This window comes from Aulostomus chinensis, chromosome 8 (assembly GCF_037954235.1).
Source record: "Aulostomus chinensis isolate RoL2024-O1b breed Wild chromosome 8, RoL_Achi_v1.0, whole genome shotgun sequence".
Lineage (NCBI taxonomy): Eukaryota > Metazoa > Chordata > Actinopteri > Syngnathiformes > Aulostomidae > Aulostomus > Aulostomus chinensis.
In genome coordinates, this window is record NC_141327.1 from 10605799 (window position 1) to 10625836 (window position 20038).

Here is a 20038-nt window from a genome sequence, read left to right on the forward strand (position 1 = left end):
TTTAATGCTATAAAAGGAATACACTACAGTCATCAGGCTTTGCTTCCTGCTGATCCTAAATTGAGAGCTAAAAAAATACTAAAGTGTGGAAGAAAATTCACAACCGTAATATCCATCCATCCGTCTGTACCATTCATCCATCAAGGGGTGGCTGGAGCCTATCCCAGCTGACACTGGGTGAGAAGCTGGTTACAGTCTGGACAGGTCACCAGTCCATCACAGGGCCATCAGGAGCAATTAAGGGCTCAGTATCTTGCTCAAGGATACTTTGACATGGTCACTGGGGGAGGATTGAACCAGCGACCCTTGGTTTGAAAGACTGCCACTCTACCAAGCCACGCTGGCCCACACAACTGTTATATGTATTTGCAAATTTGGTTTTACAAAAAAAAATTTGAATATCAGTCAATCGTGACAAAAACAAAAGTGAAATTAAATTTGAAAGAGTATGTTTATTGAACATACATCCACCTTGGTTGTTTTAATACATGGCTTATGATCAGAACATTCAAAGAATATGTGCAAAACCACCGCACACACACTGGCGTAAAAAGAAAGGTGTCTTTGGCAAGATGCCCCTGATCTTGTTAACAAGTATGTTAGTCAAATGTACCCTTCACACAATGTCAGGATGAAATTTTACATCTTTTCTCAACAGAAAAAAAAAGAACCAAACATGATGAGATAAGCAAGTACAGCTAATGATTTCATGAAAATTATAAAAGCAACTATTTGGTTCACAAACATGTCACATAAAATTGTACACAATTCTGAAAATATAAAGTGGTTTTGATATCTTTTTTTACACACTTACGATCATTCTTAAAGGATTTAGCTGATATGAAAAATAGCTCATTTTTTTTACTACATGTACCAAAATTACACATCGTTTTATACCCCACAAAAAGCATATAAAGCACTTAATGAGTATGTTCAGGCATTCCAATACATTTACTTTGGAAATAAAACGTCTACATGTTATGATTGTGCTTACAGTAGTATTTTTTGTGGGGACATTTGTTTGCTTTTTTAAATGGAGCTCTGTGAGGCTGATTACTGAAACATTTGTGCTTTGTAGACACTATGATTTGTAAAGGGGGGGGGGGGCAAAAAGTGCCTGAAATAATGTTTGCAGATTTACTTCCGGGGAAAGTCCAGATGGGTCTGTTAAAGGACAAATCCATACAACTGTAATTGTCATGCTCCAACTTGTATTAGACGTGGTCTTTCTATTTTTAGAACAGCACTCTTAGATTGTTTTTTACTTAAAATGCTCACATCCTGTGCCAGGAATGTTTCAGAAATATCCTGTTAAGCATCCCCTCCCTGATTATCATAGATATTCTTTTATTTTGTGACCTCATCTGATTCTTTGTTTTTCTCGTTCCCTCCAATATTTCACTTACTAACAATCTCAACACAATTATTTTTTTTTATCAGTGCTCAAGCCTCAATATCCACTTCAGGCTGTAATTTTTCTAAAATTACTCAGGTGTCAAAACATATATATTACAAATATTTTGAGCAAGAACGTAAGGCCTTGGCTCCACAATCATGATCAATATGTGATGTATCACCTTCATTTTTTTGTTTTTTTAGGGAATAAAAACAGTTGATGAACACACTCATGAAAAAAGGTGCACCCTCAGCTTATTAAACAGCACAAAACAAGACTGATTAAAAGTATGTGTATAAATCATAGTTTTGTGAAAATTATGGCTAGCGTATTTGTCAGATAGCAGTCTTGACTGACACTTCAGCAAAGTGTTATAAATTAATGTAAGAATACCAAAGCAAGAGACTGGTAATAATATGCTAATATGAGAATCCAACTCAGCAACTCAGGATTTGTTTTGATACTGTACAGCTGGTGAAAGTGGCGATCAATTGAGGTGAAATATTTGAGGTCTGATGTTGCCCATATCAGCTGTCGTCTATCAAAAGCTTTTAAGTTCTTTTCCTGCTTTTGGTACCGGCTTTCTCAACATCTCACTGAAGCTTATCAATGTCAAATGAATGCAATTTTTTTTGGTAGGCACATACCACAGACATTCATTTAGTTAAAAAAAAGACAATATATATATATGAATCTGATGCACTCAAAACCTTCAAAGTGTATTATGTACTGTTATTTAAGACTGGATTGATTTCTTGTCACTAAAACCTTCATCTATAAAAGTACATTTTGTGCAAATAGGAACTGCTCACATGAAGACTTGTTAATGCACTTCTATATAACTAGTAGCTCAAGTAGAGCACCACAAGAACAGACACAAGCAGTTTTTAAATCACTGAAAAAGCACTGTTCTGGTGTCCCTGTACAGTCATCAGCTTGCATAAACACACTCATGAACACGCACACATCCAAAATGTTCCTACTGCATGTATTTTTACTACCTAGCTTCCTGCCTGCAGAGAAACGCTTTGACAGGATGTTGCAACTGTTTGCACACACCTGCTGATAGCTGCAGTCATCCTGTCATGTCTTCACAGCTTCAGCTGTAATTCTTCGACATGTTGCATGAGGACAGTGCGTGTGTGTGTGTATTCAGATTAGTAATCATACATACACAGGCTGTTAAAAGGCTTGTGCTGCCCTAATATAACCCCAAATACACAGGTTAAGGCCACTGTTCCAACATGTGGAAGGAGAGGCAGCTTTTCTCAACCGTTCGATCATCTTGTGTAAAGCTGAGGTTCCACTCTCTGCTCACACACCTCCTTTATCTAAAGATACACACTTTCACAACAAATACTCATGTAGAAAGCATTAAAAACACTTGCTCAGACATTAAAGCCTCTTCTTCCCTGCTTCCATGATCTGTATTGAGTGTTGTCTCTGTCCCGCCGTCAACCTTGCGGCTCGGTGCTGCTGCTGTGGTGCGGCCCCTCCTGCTCACTGATGGTGTGCAGGAGGAGGCACACTGGAGGGTGCAGTGAGGCCCCGCCTGTCTGGTGAGCTGGCTGACAGGTTCCTGATGACCCACGTGCAGACCGCCTCTCCAAGCCACCGAGTGCCTGCTCCTCCTCCACACTGAAGGAGGCACGATGGACACAGCTGTCACAGAAGTCTCCAGCCTCCTCCTCATCCTCACCTCCCTCATGCCCCAGCAGGCTCTCGAGCTCCCTCAACTCCTTGCCGTCTTGGCTGCTTCCTCCTGCTCCATTACAACCACTGCTCCCACGGGTGCCACACACACACACCTCAATCCCAGAGTCCCCTGTGAATCGTCTCCTCCTTCCCTTGGGGAGTCGATCTTTGTCCTCTGCCGAACCATCTGATAGGTCCCTCAGAAGAGGGTCCTTGCAGGAGTCTTCCCTACCTGCGCTTCTTTTCTCCTGACTGGTTAGTCCATCCCCACTAAGCCCCTCTGACAGCAGTATCCTGCCCGAATCTTGTACTGTCTGCACGGGCTTGTTGTCAGGCTTGGGCCTCAAGTCTAAGTTTGGGGGTTGTGGCTCCTCTATGCTTGGTCTGCAGCACTGACTGTCTGAGACTGCAGGCACCGGAGTGGCTTGACTGGATGGACATTGTCCCTCCTGCTGCTCGGGAGACAGAGGACTGGAGACCATCGATGATGGGCTTGTGTGTAAGGCACTGTAGGGAGGGGGAGGAGTAGGGGGCCGGTTGACTACCTCTTCATAGTCAGGCAGGAGGTAGTTTGGCAGAAACCCTAGGGGGAGAGATGGGGGGGGGGGAATAAACATTGGCATATACAGTTTGGACAAAAACATTTAGCAAGCCAGCGACTGTATGGGATGGATTGTCTCCCTTTTTTAAATAAACATCGTCATCTGACCCCTGTCTAATCAGACAGATCTTGCTGAACTTCCAAAAACACAATTCTAGTGGTTCCAAAGCACTGGGGTGTGCTGAGGTCATAAGAACACAACAAGCTCATTTCTAGGTCAGTTCTGTGCTGAGGATGGTGGTGGATGGTGTTGCAACACTGGCAAGGGACCAAGAGAGAAATGCAGGCCATTTCCTGAAAACTGGGGCATCCAAACAGGGAATGACCTGACGCGGCGTGAAACCAGGGATGGCTTCAGCGCAAACATAACTTTTCAGCTATGCCTGCATTGCTTTCATTAAGGCACTAGTGTGTTAACCTGTGTCCAAATTCCTCACTTTGAAGCAACTACTAGGAACAGCACAAAAAAAACAACAACAAAGGATTCCTCTTATTCCTTTTAAACAGTAACTTAATATTCCTGGGATTCCTTCACAGGAAGAAACAAGAGGTGTAGTCGGACCCCTCTTGGACGAACCCAAGAAATTGTAAATCGCACAAATATAAACGTATTCTATTCATCATTTGATTTTCCATTCGTGTTTTTGTATTTATAGCTAATTATCATTGACCTATTTCATTCTACTGGTTATCTAAACATTTTTTCGTTGATTAGCCCAGCTTCAAGTCATGAGAATTGAGATCAGGTCGGAAATTTGTAGAAATTATCAATATGAATGAATAAATGAAAGAAATGAATGAAAAGGTCTCATATAGAAGTGGGTCTTACTGAAGTAGAAGGGCACAGAGGGGTAGTTGTGTGCTTCACGGTAAGCGATGAGGTTGATCTCGTGCTGCCGCTGTTGTTGCTGCAGTCGGTGTTTGGTGCGGCGATGGTGGCACACACAGCAGCAGCTCAAGATGAAGATAACAGCCCACACCAACCAAAACCCTTCAGTAGAGGAAAAAAATCAACAAAATTACCAAAAACACAACTAAAACAAAACTGAACTGCAAAAGGCTGAAAGCTGAATGAATTATTTTTGGAGCTCTTCAAAACTGTCAGGGGCTCCTTCCAAAATTTCTATCCCCTTACTTCCAACGCTGTCACTCAGATCATGCCTGTCTTAGAAATGGGTACTCAGTTTGATCTCAAATATAAGCCTGTAATGGTTCCTGACTTTATCTTGCAAACTTGTAATGGTGCTGCTGCCACCAAATCTGTCAGCAACCTATACACCTGCAAAAGTGCCACTTAAGTGTCTCCATGACCACAATTTAATAAGACACACACTTACAAGGTGAAAACAATACCAACTGCATGATGTTGAGTCTGATATTGTTCCTGAAAAAAATAGAGCCGGTAGCAGTTGGAGTAATAATTCGGATCTCAAGACTGTGCACTCCAAGATGTTGTATATTTTGTTGCTATGCGTTTTGCAGGTGATGAAGTTGGGGAAGTTTGCAAACTTTTTGGAGGCGAGAATGTTGAAATGAGGATTTTGCATGTTGTAATGGTGGTTGTCCCACTGCTGAGCAGTCAGGGACTGGAGAGGAAGGAGACAAAGACACTGGAGGAGAGAAAAAGGAATAGGAAGAAAAAAATGTTGATTTCATTTTCATTAGAATACTGTGGCTGTGAATGCGCGGCTTCATTTGGGAACAGGCCCCATGAAGAGTTCATTTTCAAAAAAACAGGTAACTGCCATTCTCAAAATGAGGGAATAAATGAAAATGGCATTAAAATGATAAAACTAAAGAAACCAAGAATTAACATAGGAAAAATACTTACAACTACATAAATTGTATTTCGGTATATATTTCTCATCGTAACCAGTGTGACCCTTGACACACACTGGTTACGATGAGAAATATTTAGATGATCAGAACATTCAAAGAATATGTGCAAAGAATTTGTGTTTGCTTACAGACCCTTGCGCCAAAACAGCATTTAGCTTATCAAAGGGCTCCAAATTGAACTGCTGGATAGGCAATGTGTTTGTAGTAATTTTTCTGCCAAAACCAAACCAAAATGTTGACATGAGTTGAAAAGGCTTTCTCTCTGCGTTTTTTCACTTCACCAATGTGTACACCTCGCCATAATAACAGCAGCTTGCACCTTTCTTTGAATGCGTCGTACACAGATGCCATCAGAGTTGCAGAAATTGCTTTTTGACTTGGTAATTCGCATTGCTTGTGCAAAATTAACCTATTTGCATTTTGGCCCAGTATTTTGCACCTCAGGTAAAAACGCCCCATGTTGCAAATTCCATCAATCCATCCATCCATTTTCTACCACTTATCCCATTAAGAGTTGTGGGGGGGCTGGAGCCTATCCCAGGAACTTTCAGGCAAGAGGCGGGGTTCACCCTGGACGGGTTCCAGTCCATCACAGGGCCAACACATAGAGACAGACAACCATTCACACTCACAGTCACATCTACAGTCAATTTAGAGTATCCGATTGACCTGGTGTTGCAAATTCATTAAGACAAATGTGAATAGTTAGCAAATTTGGTTGTGAGTGATATAAATTTCGCACATTATACACATGCAAACCTTAAATCAGGCCTTTAGTGGTTATCATTGCCATCACATCATGACATCTTAGTGTCCTGGCAGGTTATAGAAGTGCTGTACTTGCAAAATAACTTGGAAACACCCAAGACCCCCAAACCTTGCTCTAACTTATCAAACAAGGGAATTACTGATGAAATCTTCCCTCAAATAGAAGCCTGGTTTCAATATATGTGCAACGAAGCGAAGTAAAATCTGGTCAACTGGACGTAAGTTTATCTTGAAGACGTTTCACCTCTCATCCGAGAGGCTTCTTCAGTTCTAGTGAAGAGTGTGGAAACTCCAGCTTATAAACCTATGTGGGAGTGGTCAGTGCTATTGTGGTGGAAACGACCCTCCCGAGACTCACCTGGCCTCTCCAAACGACAGTCGTTGTGCGGTGTCAGGGAGTTTCAGGGGTGGTCGTTAGGGAGTTTCACCGACCACTCAGATGCTAATGGGCTGTGCTGGCATCAGCCGTTCCACATGGGTCTTTCAGCTGAACTCTTTGGGGAAGCTTTGAAAGGACTTGGTTGTAAATAGGTGAAAGGAAATGTCGCAGTCCACCTCCTCTGTTCAAAGATGGTTTCTCTATCCTGACGTGGATGGCTTCTTTAACTCCTCTTTCAAACCATCTGTCCTCTCTGTCGAGAATTTGGACATGGTCGTCCTGGAAGGAGTGGCTTTCCTCCTTGAGGTGGAGGAAAACCGCTGAGTCCTGTCCTCCAGAGTTGGCTCTTCTATGTTGGGCCATGCGCTTGTTGAGGGGCTGTTTGGTTTCCCCTATGTAGAGATCCGTGCAGGCCTCACTGCATCTGACAGCGTATACCAGATTGCTTTTCTGGCTGTGAGGGGTGGGATCTTTGGGGTGTACCAGTCTTTGTCTCAGAGTGTTGTCTGGTTTAAAAGACACAGGGATGCGGTGCTTATTATAGATTCTCCTTAATTTCTCAGAAACCCCTGCCACATAGGGGATCACTATGTTTTTTCTCCTGCCTTCTTCATCTTCCCTCCTCCTGGAGCTCTCCTCCTTTCTGGACCTGGAAGAGGATTTTACAAAGGTCCAGTCTGGGAAGCCACAAGTTTTAAGTGCTCTTTTCAGATGCTGCTGTTCTTTTTTTTCCGGCCTTGGACGCTGGTGGGGATGGTCTCCGCTCGGTGTTGCAGCGTCCTGATGACACCTAACTTGTGCTCCAGAGGATGGTGAGAGTCAAAAAGCAAGTATTGGTCAGTGTGGGTGGGTTTCCTGTACATGACCTGACCATGTCCAAATTCTCGACAGAGAGGACAGATGGTTTGAAAGAGGAGTTAAAGAAGCCATCCACGTCAGGATAGAGAAACCATCTTTGAACAGAGGAGGTGGACTGCGACATTTCCTTTCACCTATTTACAACCAAGTCCTTTCAAAGCTTCCCCAAAGAGTTCAGCTGAAAGACCCATGTGGAACGGCTGATGCCAGCACAGCCCATTAGCATCTGAGTGGTCGGTGAAACTCCCTAACGACCACCCCTGAAACTCCCTGACACCGCACAACGACTGTCGTTTGGAGAGGCCAGGTGAGTCTCGGGAGGGTCGTTTCCACCACAATAGCACTGACCACTCCCACATAGGTTTATAAGCTGGAGTTTCCACACTCTTCACTAGAACTGAAGAAGCCTCTCGGATGAGAGGTGAAACGTCTTCAAGATAAACTTACGTCCAGTTGACCAGATTTTACTTCGCTTCGATCTACGATGACCTGGATGAATGAGAACCTACACAGATATATGTGCAACATTATTCTGTAGCCAGGAGTCGGTTTGAGTTGAACGTCCATGCTGAAATTCCATCGCCAATAACTTTCAAAGCCTATATTTGTTCTTGGACCCTTCGTCCACCACTTCAGACGGGACGGCATCTGGTCTCTCATTCTCATCATGATACAGACTCTACATCATTCTTCAAACCCTACCAACGCATTTCCTGCCAGCCTTTTAACAACACTTAGAGATATGCTCACAACAGGATGCAGTGCAAACATGGCACCAGTTTGTCTATATTGGTCAGAGTTCCTATGATACTGGAAACGATGTATTACTGCTATAGCTTGTTTACACTCTCAGCCTGTACTTTTGACACCTCCTGTAAATCCAGATCTACTCGTGATGACAACATGACCACAAATATAGGATGTGGTTTTACATATCAAGAAACACAGCGTCCCCAAAAGTGCTCGAATGGTAAGAAAAAAAAAAGGTTCTAATATTTGTACAACTTCACTGGATAAAAGGTGGTCTTTACTCTTTAATAGACGCAGACTGTCAGTGTTTCTGCAACTCCAATAACATAAAAGAACTTATGATTCGTATTTCACACTTTAAGATTTAGCCAGTTAAAGACATAGAGGGGGAAAAGGGAAAACCTGGATACATACACCAGAGCTCATAGTAGTAACTGCAGCACTGAGACTCTCCGCAGCAGTGTCCCGACTCACACATGTAGCTCTGGTTGTTGACGCCTTCACAGTGCAGTAGGCTCTATAAGACAATAAGGAAAAAACACTTTAAAAACATCAGAACAAGAAAAACACACCTACAGCCATGCAGTTACAGTCAATACTGTTACTGAGTCTCCCACGGGGACAAGAGTGAGTAAAACTCTGTTCTTCATTTCTTTTTTTGTTTTAAACACTGAACAGAAAAGTTTCTTTCTTACCGAAATTGAGTCTAACGTCTTAATTTCAGCAATTTAAATAAGAAAAACTAATTGATTATGAAACTAAAAGTATTTGACCTTATTAAGATGATACAACCTCAATCTGGTGACTGTTTTAAGCTAGAAGTTAAATGGAGATCACCAGTGTGCAATAAGGGAGCTGAAGAGTTTTAGATTAAATAATCGAGCACATTATACATATAAAGTACTGTTCAGCAAACCTATTTAATTCAGCAAAATAAAATGATAAGTGTGATCTACAATTGTTTCCTTTCAAAGGATTCTATTTGTCTTCAATTGTATTTTTTGGTAAGACAGTATTAATGTGCTTGTTACAAGCATGAATCAATAGGTAATAAAGTTCCATAGACATATTAAAGACATTCAATTTAAGGCATTATTCTCCCTTTATTATCCTTAATCAACCCAGTTGCCTGCAAACCCATAACCCTTTTCTTTCTTCATGATGCTATTCACACTTGCATGTTATAATTAACACGCAATAAGGAGCTTATAAGAAGTTATAAGGCCCTTATTACCCTTTAATTAATCCTTATTCCAAGCGCCTTAATATCAAACGTTACTTTTCTCTATACTTCTATATATACGTATATACACCTTTTTGTATTACAATTTGCACTATTCTTCTCCCACATGACTGCAGAGGTTTTAACTGTCCTTGTTAGAACACCATGCAAGTTAGAAACCGCGCTGAAACTTCTAACAACTGCTGGTGCTTTCTTTCATTTCAAATAATTTTGTTGTATTATGACAGACATCTGACAGTACAAGTCAAGTATAATTTCCTGTATTCTAAAATGGTCAGATAAGTTGTTTTCTCCAGCTCAAACTACACAAATAATGTACAGTGTGATGTAGCAAGGAATGAGGACAGAGCCATTTTTACATGTTCTGATCCCGTTCTCATGTACCCACCCAGTGCCCGACATTTATACTTAGCTATGGATGTGGGGTAAACAAGTGCTAGCCACTTGTGCTGGTAAGCTGATAGAATTACATCAGTGTTAAAGGCCCATATCAAATGGAGTGTTCTGACGTACGGCCAGCACAAAAACACTCAGTATGTTGCACAATATCTGATAAACAATTTCAATTTGAAAGTCTCATTTGTCTCATCTTAAACATATTTACACCCAATTAGCAACATCACTTTTATCCATCATGTTATTCAGTGAAATGTAGGACATGGCTTGACAACCATTAAGTCTGATCAAACAGGATAACCAACATGTTAGGCAGCCCTGACATCAAAATCCTCAATGGATTTTTCCAGAGACATCCCTCAGATGTTTTCCTCTAGATTAGCTTAATGATTAGCTCGCCAAAGTTCTGTAGAATGAAAGTCTTTTCTTTCAATAGATTACCAGTGCAGGTCCCAGATTGAAAGGCATGATGATCCAGGGTCCAAAAATCCAGACTAGTCCACCACCTCATGGGTCATTATCCCACAAGAAAAATCAAACATACTCTCACTCTCTCTCGCCGCCCCTCTCACTCTCTCTGTCAACCCTTCCCACATACACACACACTCTCCCCCCACTTCAATCCAGGCCCAAACAGCGTACAAGGATTGCTCTACGGAAATTTCCAAGCTGCAGCGGAGAGGGAGCTCCTCACTGGGGCACTCACAGCAGATCAGAACAACGCAAAGTGAGTTGTGGCTGCAACTTCAAACCAGAGAGATGATTCATTTTCTCAGCTGCAGTTATCATCTTATGAGACAAGTTTTACTTTCTGTATCATAAACATGTGATGTTCCGGTCTGCCACTTTGTCTCTGATAACTTGACCTCTGATCATCACCACTTGGAGCCCTACTTGCAATTGGATACACATAAACCGCCTAGTTTGTTCTGGTCTTCAGCCTGAGTTGCATAAAGATAGCAGAGTACTGAAGGGGAGTTGAGATTTAACAGGCTTTTATACAACAAAGTGTTTCATCTCATCATCCACACACACAAAATAAAACTTGCATCGCTCCCAAAGTGATATCAATTAAGCAGCTGAAGCTGCAAAAACATATATGTGACCTGAGACCATCCTTGCATAATTGATATTTCCTTACTTATCCAGCAAGACGCTGACAGAGCAAAGAATCTGGGCAGACCAGATTCCTCAGTCTCACATCCATGCCAGCAACAGTGAGACAATCCAACTCTCTCAAGCTATACTGATATTAGAGGCAGATCTGGTTACCATCCCACAGTCGATTGCCACGCTAGAAAATAATCCACGTTAGAAATTAGAAGCTGTTGAAATGAGTGACCGACGAGAACAAATCCCCCGGTGACTATTGGATACTCTGTGTGGAGACCGGACCTACTGTTATTAGTTCATTCTTGACGGCACAATCAGAGCTGATCCACTTAGTAAAGTCCAGGAGGACTTGGCACATTAGCTGATGCACGTTTAAGACCCCTTGCTTATTATTCTGTCCTGCAAAAAAAAAAAAGTGCCATTTCATAGCGAAGAGGGTTATATGCAACAAAACACAACTAAAAACAAAAAAACTGGATAACTGGAGGAAGAAACCCCACAAAAATATTTTCATCAGCTAGATGGGACAATAACAAACGCTGGTTCAATTCATCTCAGTAGTTAGAACATCTTGGAGTGGGAGGAGCTAGATTTGGTAAAGCACTTCTGGCAGGTAAGAGTTAACTCTGATATTACCAGCTCTCGAGCTTCAGGCAGAGCCAAAAAAAAGAACACCTCTCATTTGCAGGATCAAGTAGATCTACTGACCTTCACAGCATTCTCTCATATATATATATAGATGAGATTTTACGATTTTTATTTTAACCGATACATACCTAGAACTCAAGAGGTATGAATGCTACTACGATCACATTTAAACTTATTTTTATGTGTGGAGTGTTACATTGGTGCAACTTGTTGCGAAGATAACTGGAGGAAGAAAGAAAACAGAGTACGAAACGGCCAATCATTAGTTTAGATATCCTTAATTTTTCACGCTATTTGTGTTGACTAAAGATGCACCAATACGGAAGACGCAGGCTGATACAGATATTTTCAAAAACCGTTACGCTGATCACGGGTTGCAATTTTTTTTTATCCGTTTTTGTTACTCCCCCTTTCGTGTCAAGAAAAGAAAGAAATCCTCTTTATGAAAATAAGGCTGGACTGTTGGACGTCATTCATCACATTGTTGGTGTATGAACACAAGCTGAGTCACACTCATTCATTAAAGATCCATTAATGGGCAACATAACCTTACGTCACATACAAAAGATTTGTTTATTGAAACATAACCTTGATTGCTCTTTTCGCCTGCTATACAACAAACCACTCAATGAGGCGGTGCAGGACATACATGTCCTGTATGTACTGCAGACCTCTAGGGCTGTTTGTACAAAGGGCAAAATTACTGAGAAACAGCAGATTAACGTCAGCCAACTGGCATCAGTGAATGCCATCTTACTTGCCAACAATCATGAGCCAATAACGATATCCCATCTGTAGCACTGAACTATCCTTATCAGCCAGACTCAGCCAAACATGTAAAAATTGTGCCGGTTAAGTCTATATTTGATTTAGCAAATTTAGTTTTCTGTTCAGTGAAATCCTGCTGGGAACTTAAAACATTGCATATCCTGAAAAAAAATCCTTTCAAAGTATATTTAAAGTCAATAATTAATTTGAGGCAGCCTTGTATTGGGGTTGGTATTGCTCGCCACTGAATGTTTTACATTGAATGCATTTTAATCACGGGACGCAAGTATCTGTTATTGGCCTTGTCACACACGGTATCTGTACCTGACCCTGAAAAATTTTGATCACTCCCTGGCACAGAGGAAACCTATTGAGGGCTTGGTCATAGATTCATAATAGTTTAGAGCTTGAAGCAGCCCAAGTATCTCAGAGATCCTTGAAAAATAAAACACTTTGCTTGCGCTTTTGAAGTGTGGATGTGAGGAGGGTGACAATTCCCTGGCTCATAGCCTGGCTTTCTGTCACACTCTGATGTCACATGACTGGAAGAGATATCTCGGCTTTATACAAACTATTGAACACTATGTATTTTTATAGTCTTACTTTCTTATTGCCACTATTAACAGCTGCATAAAGAAACAAAGAACATCTGTCAAATTTATGAGGCGATAACCTCTTTATGTATCGAGTTGATAGAGTTTATATCAGCTGGAAACGGACTGATCAAGATCTGAGACATTCCTGGAGGAGGAAAACATATGTATATTCAAGTTGTGTGTGATTTAAGACTGCAACTTACGCCTTATTATGTTGGCATTTACTTGATGAATCATTTATCGATGAATCTTTAAAAAAATAAAATGTGAAAAACGCTCCTCACCATTTCCCAGAGTCCAAAGTTAACATCCAACAGTTCAAAACCCGAAGACGATTAATATTCTGTCATAAATGATAAAAAGCGGCATGACTTCTGATGTTTGAGAGTCTGGAAACAGCAAATGTTTGATATGTTTGCTTAAACAGAGACTGAAAGATATACTCATTATCAAAACAGTTGCCCATTTACTTTACTTCGATCGACTAACCAAGCCTTAAAACAAAATACAAAAATGTCCTCATTAAGAGTTACATTTTCTAAGTTGGAGTGTCAATATTTCAAATATTTGATTGCAAGATGGAATAGAGAACTCGGACTACTGACAAGAACCAAGCTACTAACAAAAGTGAGTCAGGATAACGATGACAGGCACATGTCATGACTTGTTATGATGCTGCTGTGACACTGATAAAAACTGCTGACTTATGTGGTGTGAACACAGTGGGGTGAAACAAAAGATACAGCCCTTAGCAACATGATGTAACTATTATCACTGGTGGATTATGCACATGAGTGACTGATAGTAAAAAGATACAGATAATAGCATGTGACCATTACTTTTTGAACCTCGTGTTTTAATATCTTGCTGTGTTCTTGGCTAGAAGAGGAACTTTAAACTTCAGCACTTTTGTAAACCTCAAACATACAGCTGTTGAAAAAGGCCAGATCAAGTCCTGATAGGGGCTTTCGCTTTAACATTCTCAGGACAAATTCAATGACTGCTTGCTTATATTTACCTGTGTGGCAATACAGCACACTCAAAAGATGAAAGATGTCAATTGATCTCTGTAATGTTTCTATTTGGTATTTCTAATCCTGCTACTTAAAGTAAAAAGCTACTGGTAATATCAAATCCACCATGCTTCCATTTTCACTTTCATGTAGTAAACTTATAATGCACAATTAATATTATTTACTTTGTGTGTTTTTAAAAAAAAATAATTTTATCCACCCAAAACAGACAAGCATAAGTTTTGTTATACAAGACACAACAATTTATGCTTCAACAATGGCAGGTCTCCATAACTCATTTTGAGCAGCCACTGTGGATCATGGACTCTGAATTTAGACGTAATATTGATGCAGTGTTAAGAGAAATTGTCTGCATTAATAATTTTGATGTATAAGCAGTACTGACTGAGAAGAAGTGCTAATTTGATACTAACGAAGCCACTTTTCATCTATGATGCTGTAGTCATCAGTTTAACGTGATCTAGAGATGCTTGAAGGAGGAAATCCAGTTCTTTTCTCGAACCCAGGGGAAGTCACTTTTCGATAATACTGTGGATATGCAATAATAACATCACATCGTCGTATCTGCAGATACTGGTGCATTTCAAATGTATCTGCATCAACCCAGTTTTGCCAAGTCTCTTCTACTTACAATAAGGAAAATACATGAGGTTTTCCATGATTGTTTCCAAATGTTTTGATAATAAATACTGCTTTTTAAAATTCAGAATATCTACATGTTGTCTAATGTATGAACAAAATGTTAATACTACATAACTCGTTTTTTTTTCTACATTCAAAATAAATTAATTTTAGCTACTGGTCAAATAAGTTCCAGAACATTAGGAAATCATCTAATACGGTGCATATTAATACAATAAAAACAACCCCCCTAAAAGTGTATTCATTTTACTGACTGCCAGGAATAAGGATGTCATTGTCAACAAAATGACTATAACATGATCTTCACGTAGAATAGCCAGGATACCACCAGGAAAATATTTTTCGAATCTTCTGTATGTCGCAAACATATTCAGGAATTCATCATTGATACATCTTAAATCTTGAAAATCACTGACATGAGCTCAGGCATTAATATTTATTCTTTGTTTAGCTGTTGAAGTGGTTTTACGAATTATGTTGTCTCTCTACTTATGTGATTCATTTATACCTGCTTTTGTTGTTTATGTAACTCACTTGGGGCTGAAGTGTCAACAGTCAACCATAAACAACAGAGCGAGGCCTTGCAAGGCTCTCCAGGGTCCATTCGCTCCCACAATGCTAGGTACAATAGCAGCTAGCAACCTGAACAAGTGTGTTATCATCTTTCTTGGCAGGACACTAAACGTTATAGCTAGTTAATATCGAACGGCAACCTTCATTCTATGATGCTGTCTGGGTTTAGTTTGCTGTTTGTCAACAGAATAGTTTGCTAACTTCATGAGGAACTAGCTAGCTAACAGCCCTACCGGAGTAAGCCTTGTTTTTGACTGCTCAACCTTACCCTGTCAGCTGCGGACTCGGTGGGGGTGACAGAGCCAACATTGTGCAAAAACAATCCCATTTTAAGAGTAAAACATACGCCTCTCATTCCTCCAGAAAAAAAAGTTGCAACAGCTACGGCAAAAACATATCGCATGCAACCACTGTTGTTCTCAAACTGAGTCCGAATATCCTCAACTATTTCCCGACCCCTATAGCGCTGGGAGGCCGCTGCATGCGCCGCCTCCTCTGCATACTGAGCACGGAGGGAGGCACGATGCTGCTGGCGCAACTGGTTGCTGCTGGTGCCACTGGCTCTCACAGCTGTTACACAAGATGTTCCCGCACTGGGAACCAGCCTCGCACTACTGCGTGTGGCGTGTTCACCTCGACCCGATCCATGTGCGCAACGTGAAGGGCGTTCTGTCGCGTGGCTCGCCTATGAGTCCGTACAGTGACCGGTGATTGGTCAGCTCAGCCCAGCTGGCAGGGGGCTGACCAATCACCGCTCCGTGCGTCTTTTCCGCATGTACAAAAAGATTAAGTGGGAGTGGGGGCTTATTAACATATACCAGGAAGTGCTAACGGATTGGCTGGTGAGCGCCTAGACGTCAAAGCTAAACCAATCAGACACCACTTTCCGCAGCCTTACAGCAAACGTGAATATTAATCAGCGGTCACCTACGAGAGAAGCCCACATTTGATATGAGAAACGTCGAAAAGTGGTAGGGCAAGACTTTCAAGCATCGGACAATGGACCTAAACCAAACTATTCCAGCTCCAACATATCATAATATAAAGTTTGATCTACAGGGAGAAAAACAGAATTTAGTAATGACAATTTGTTAATGTTGGAAAATATTTCATACACAATTACCGTTTCCTAAAAATCATAACTATATCTAATACTTATCTCCATGAATTAACCATCCATCCATCGTCATCTTCCGCTTATTCCTTACTAGTAAGGGTCGCGGGGGGGGCTGGAGCCTATCCCAGCATCTACGGGCAAGAGGCAGGGTCAACATACAGAGACGAACAACCATTCACACTCACATTCCTACGGTCAATTTAGAGAATCCAATCAGCCTAGTCCCCAAATTGCATGTCTTTGGACGGTGGGAGGAAGCCGGAGTACCAGAGAGAACCCAAGCAGGCACGGGGAGAACATGCAAACTCCACACAGAAAGATCCCACGCCCGAGCCGGGACTCAAACCCAGAACCTTCTTGGTGTGAGGCCACAGTGCTAACCACTGCACCACCGTGCAGCCCTGAATTAATCATGTATAATTGAAAAATATTATTTCACCGGACTGTCCACGCATCCAATGTTGTTGTTTTTTTTTATTAACAGATTTTTGAAACTGAAATTTTTGGTTTTCTTTATCTAATTTTTCTCTCCCCCGTTGTTTGGTTATCCATCCATTTTCTTCTTCCGCTTATTCCTGATGAGTGTCATGGGGGGGGGGGGGGCTATAGCCTATCACAGTGCAGCGGCTTACGGGCGAGAGGCGGGGTTCACCCTGGACAGGTCATCAGTCCATCACAGGGCCAACACATAGAGACAGACAACCATTCACACTCACAGTCACACCTACAGTCAGTTTAGAGTATCAATCATCCTCGTCCCCTCTTGATGTCTTTGGACTGTGGGAGGAAGCTGGAGTACCAGAGAGAACCCACACAGGAACAGGAAGAACATGCAGACTCCACACAGAAAGATCCAGTACTCGAAACCAGAACCTTCTTGCTGGGAGGGGGCAGCGCCAACCACTGCACCACCATGCTGCCTTGTTTGGTTATATTTTTGTGAATTTGAATTACTTTGAATGGTACTTGTGCCTGTTTGACTGTATTGATATTAAGTTCTCATTTTAAAAGAATAAAGTGATAAAAGAATGCAGAATAATCATGATCTTTGCCAATCATAATCTAGATGTTACAAGCCTTAAAGCTCATTAACAGTCCACAGTCAGGACAGCTGCTCTGACTTTAAAAAAAAAAAAATTTATTCATCATCTTTCATTAAATATATAATATTAAAATGAGTTCAAGGGTCAGTCGTCAATACCTGTTAATATTTCAGATATGTCCCTTATTGTATATGTATTGCAGTAGCTTTGAAGTTTCCCACTGTAGTTTTGAGATATCCACCATAAAAAAAAATTCTATTGCCACTCCAAAGTAAAGAACATTTGTCTATCACTTTCACAGGTGCAAAATCACTGGTTGCTTCACATTCAATAAAAAAATACAATATTAGAACTTAATATTGAAAAAAATACAGCAAAGAATGTTGAAAGTGCAGCAGACAAAATAAGAGGAAAAAAATCAATAAACAAACAAAGAAAATAAATACCATAGAAAGCTCGTATGAATGAATCTGCTTCACCAAGATGTCACAGATGGGAGCGGTGCAACAGCTTCATCAATGTGGTCACCTCTGGTTTCATAGCTGGTCAAACAGGACGTCCAGAAATTTAAGTTTATAAGAGCCTGATTGGCTGCGTAAGTTAGGAGATGGTCAGTAATATACTGGAGTTTTTGGCCATGCAAGGCCCTCAAAGTTAGCACTGGTATTTCAAGATTGATACACATCACAGGTCAGAGCAGGGACAATAAAATCTGTGTGATTTCTTGATATTTACAGTTAAAGTCTGATGAGAGTATTCAGAGCAGCTGAAGAAGAAATAAAAGCCTACACAATCGTCATCTCAACCTTGGTGAACAAGATCCTGATTTATCTCTGTGTTTTAGCTGCAAATGAGCAGACATAATCCCCCCCACAAAATCAGAATGGTTCAAGATAACAGTGGCATTTTGAAGTCTATGTACACAAGCACTGACTGCTGGATGTTCAAGTGAACTTTGTCTCACTTTCATTTAACTGAACAAGACTGATGGTGATCGGATCGATAGCGCTGATGCCATCCAAACACCATTTCAAACAGACAAACTTCACAATAATCAGTTTATAGAGCAAGACAATAGAATATCATCGGCATAAAAACGATGATAACTATAACTGCTATTCATCATATATAAGCATATATAAAGTAAGCAAGTCAAGCTGAAACCCCGTTGATGACCTGACGCCTGGTTGGTGAGCCATACTGTGGAGAAATTGTTACCATTGATAAGAAAGCCTTTTCACTAGCTGCTAAGCAAACAGTCAGCAATGGGAAGGATGCTGAAGCTGGAAGTGAAGAAAACACTGAATACTCTTGTTGTCATCAGTACTGATACTGTCGGATGAAGTCTGAGCCACAGAGCTGCTTTGAGATCAGCATCAATGTCAAGGTACAGAGGTACCGTCCAATCAGCAACACCTGTTTTTTATTTTAGGACTTCGCATGCCAGTGATACAGTTTCCAGCATCAGCTGACCAGCAAAGATTGAAAACTTCTATTAGCAAGAAAGTCTGACAATGAAAATCCAAAATAGACCTGAAAACACAGATGCTATTTTAAAGATAACCATAATCAGCTAAAGCAGAGCTGCTGTAAATGACTGCCAATGTCCTGAAAATACATCAAGAAATATATTCCTTTTCAAACATGATTTTCAATAGTCAGCGCACTGATAAAGCCCAACAAAATCCAGATTAGGTATGTCTTTTAGGGAAAAGGCAGAGAGTGCAGGGCTGGATCTCTATTCATACATAAAATAAAAGTAAAATTCAAGTTAAATATGCGTGTAGTGAATTATAACATTCTTAAAAGGTGTCGTGATAATGATGACAGATCATCACCAGTCCCTTTCATGAGGCTCCCTGTTTGGGATGCCTAAAAGACTAAAAATATCCTTCTCTGCAAGCGTAGGAAGTGGCATGCCGCCATAAACCTTGAAGCTACCTTGACGCACCACGTTTTGGTTGAGCGAATGCTCCGATAAGCTCATATTTTTAGTCTTTGCCAGGGCTCTCATTGAGCGGTTGAAGTGTGCAGATCCTGTGAAATACATGAGAGAACAGGCAAACTCATCGTAAGGCACCACTATGATGTCCAGCCTGCGATGACGGTGGTCCGGACCCGGCAAGCGGCATACACCCATGTACTTCTTCTGCTCTCCATTCTCCTCATGGCTCACCAGATCGTCTGTCAAAAACCCTTAAAAAAGTTTTGCTCTCTTGAGTATTTCTCTGAAAGAAAATGCATGAGAAAATCCTCTGTATTTAATGGATGTGATTGAACTTACCGCTGTCATGAAGGCTCTGCAACACTTTGCTAAAAACGCCCTTGTGGGACTTTCCATCAGGATGAGATATAAGCACGTCAACATCGCCACATGTGGCCTTTCCGCGCCGATAGGAACCACATGCTATAGCTACCAGGCCAGAGTCTACAGCCAGGGCAGCATCCCTCACCTGTACATATCCAGAAAAAAACAAACAAAAACCACACATATTAGACAAAACTAAAGATTTGTCATCTATTGATAAACAAGACTACACTGTGGTCTGTAAGACAGGGTGGACTCCCTTTCCATTGAC

At 41.0% G+C, this 20038-nt stretch overlaps 2 protein-coding genes across 4 annotated transcripts in view; both read right to left on the bottom strand.

The window, feature by feature from the left end:
- Window positions 1-432: 432 nt before the first annotated feature.
- Window positions 433-15927, bottom strand: wbp1lb (WW domain binding protein 1-like b). 2 transcript variants are annotated; one of them, XM_086210842.1, is made up of 5 exons: window positions 11067-15552; window positions 10367-10866; window positions 8701-8803; window positions 4522-4683; window positions 433-3674 (listed from the first exon to the last, which is right to left on the bottom strand). In XM_086210842.1, the coding sequence occupies exons 2-5, from the start codon at window positions 10391-10393 to the stop codon at window positions 2851-2853; spliced, it is 1116 nt and encodes a 371-aa protein (XP_086066968.1). In that variant the 5' UTR covers window positions 10394-10866; window positions 11067-15552; the 3' UTR covers window positions 433-2850. The 2 variants fall into 2 exon arrangements, with proteins under 2 accessions (XP_086066968.1, XP_086066967.1); XM_086210841.1 differs by lacking the exons at window positions 10367-10866; window positions 11067-15552 and adding an exon at window positions 15568-15927 and having other exon boundaries at window positions 434-3674.
- A 1641-nt stretch (window positions 15928-17568) lies between these two features.
- The window catches only part of poll (polymerase (DNA directed), lambda), a 9389-nt gene continuing 6919 nt past the window's right edge, over window positions 17569-20038 (bottom strand). Inside the window, exons 8-9 of one of the 2 annotated variants that reach the window (XM_086210840.1) lie at window positions 19744-19912; window positions 17569-19643 (exon numbers count right to left, since the gene is read on the bottom strand). In XM_086210840.1, coding sequence (XP_086066966.1) covers window positions 19294-19643; window positions 19744-19912 — 519 coding nt within the window. In that variant the 3' untranslated portion in view covers window positions 17569-19293. Of the gene's footprint in view, window positions 19656-19743; window positions 19913-20038 lie in introns of both variants that reach the window. The other variant, XM_086210839.1, reaches the window with a different exon arrangement.

Bases quoted from the DNA above. Each gene is read 5' to 3' on its own strand.
- wbp1lb (XM_086210841.1), bottom strand. From the start codon at position 15,702: ATGCGATATGTTTTTGCCGTAGCTGTTGCAACTTTTTTTTCTGGAGGA. The intron at 8,804-15,567 runs GTAAGGTTGAGC...ATTGTCTTATAG, and splicing joins CCGAGTCCGCAGCTGACAGG to AGCCTACTGCACTGTGAAGG. The intron at 3,675-4,521 runs GTAAGACCCACT...CTCTCCCCCTAG, and splicing joins CTCTGTGCCCTTCTACTTCA to GGTTTCTGCCAAACTACCTC.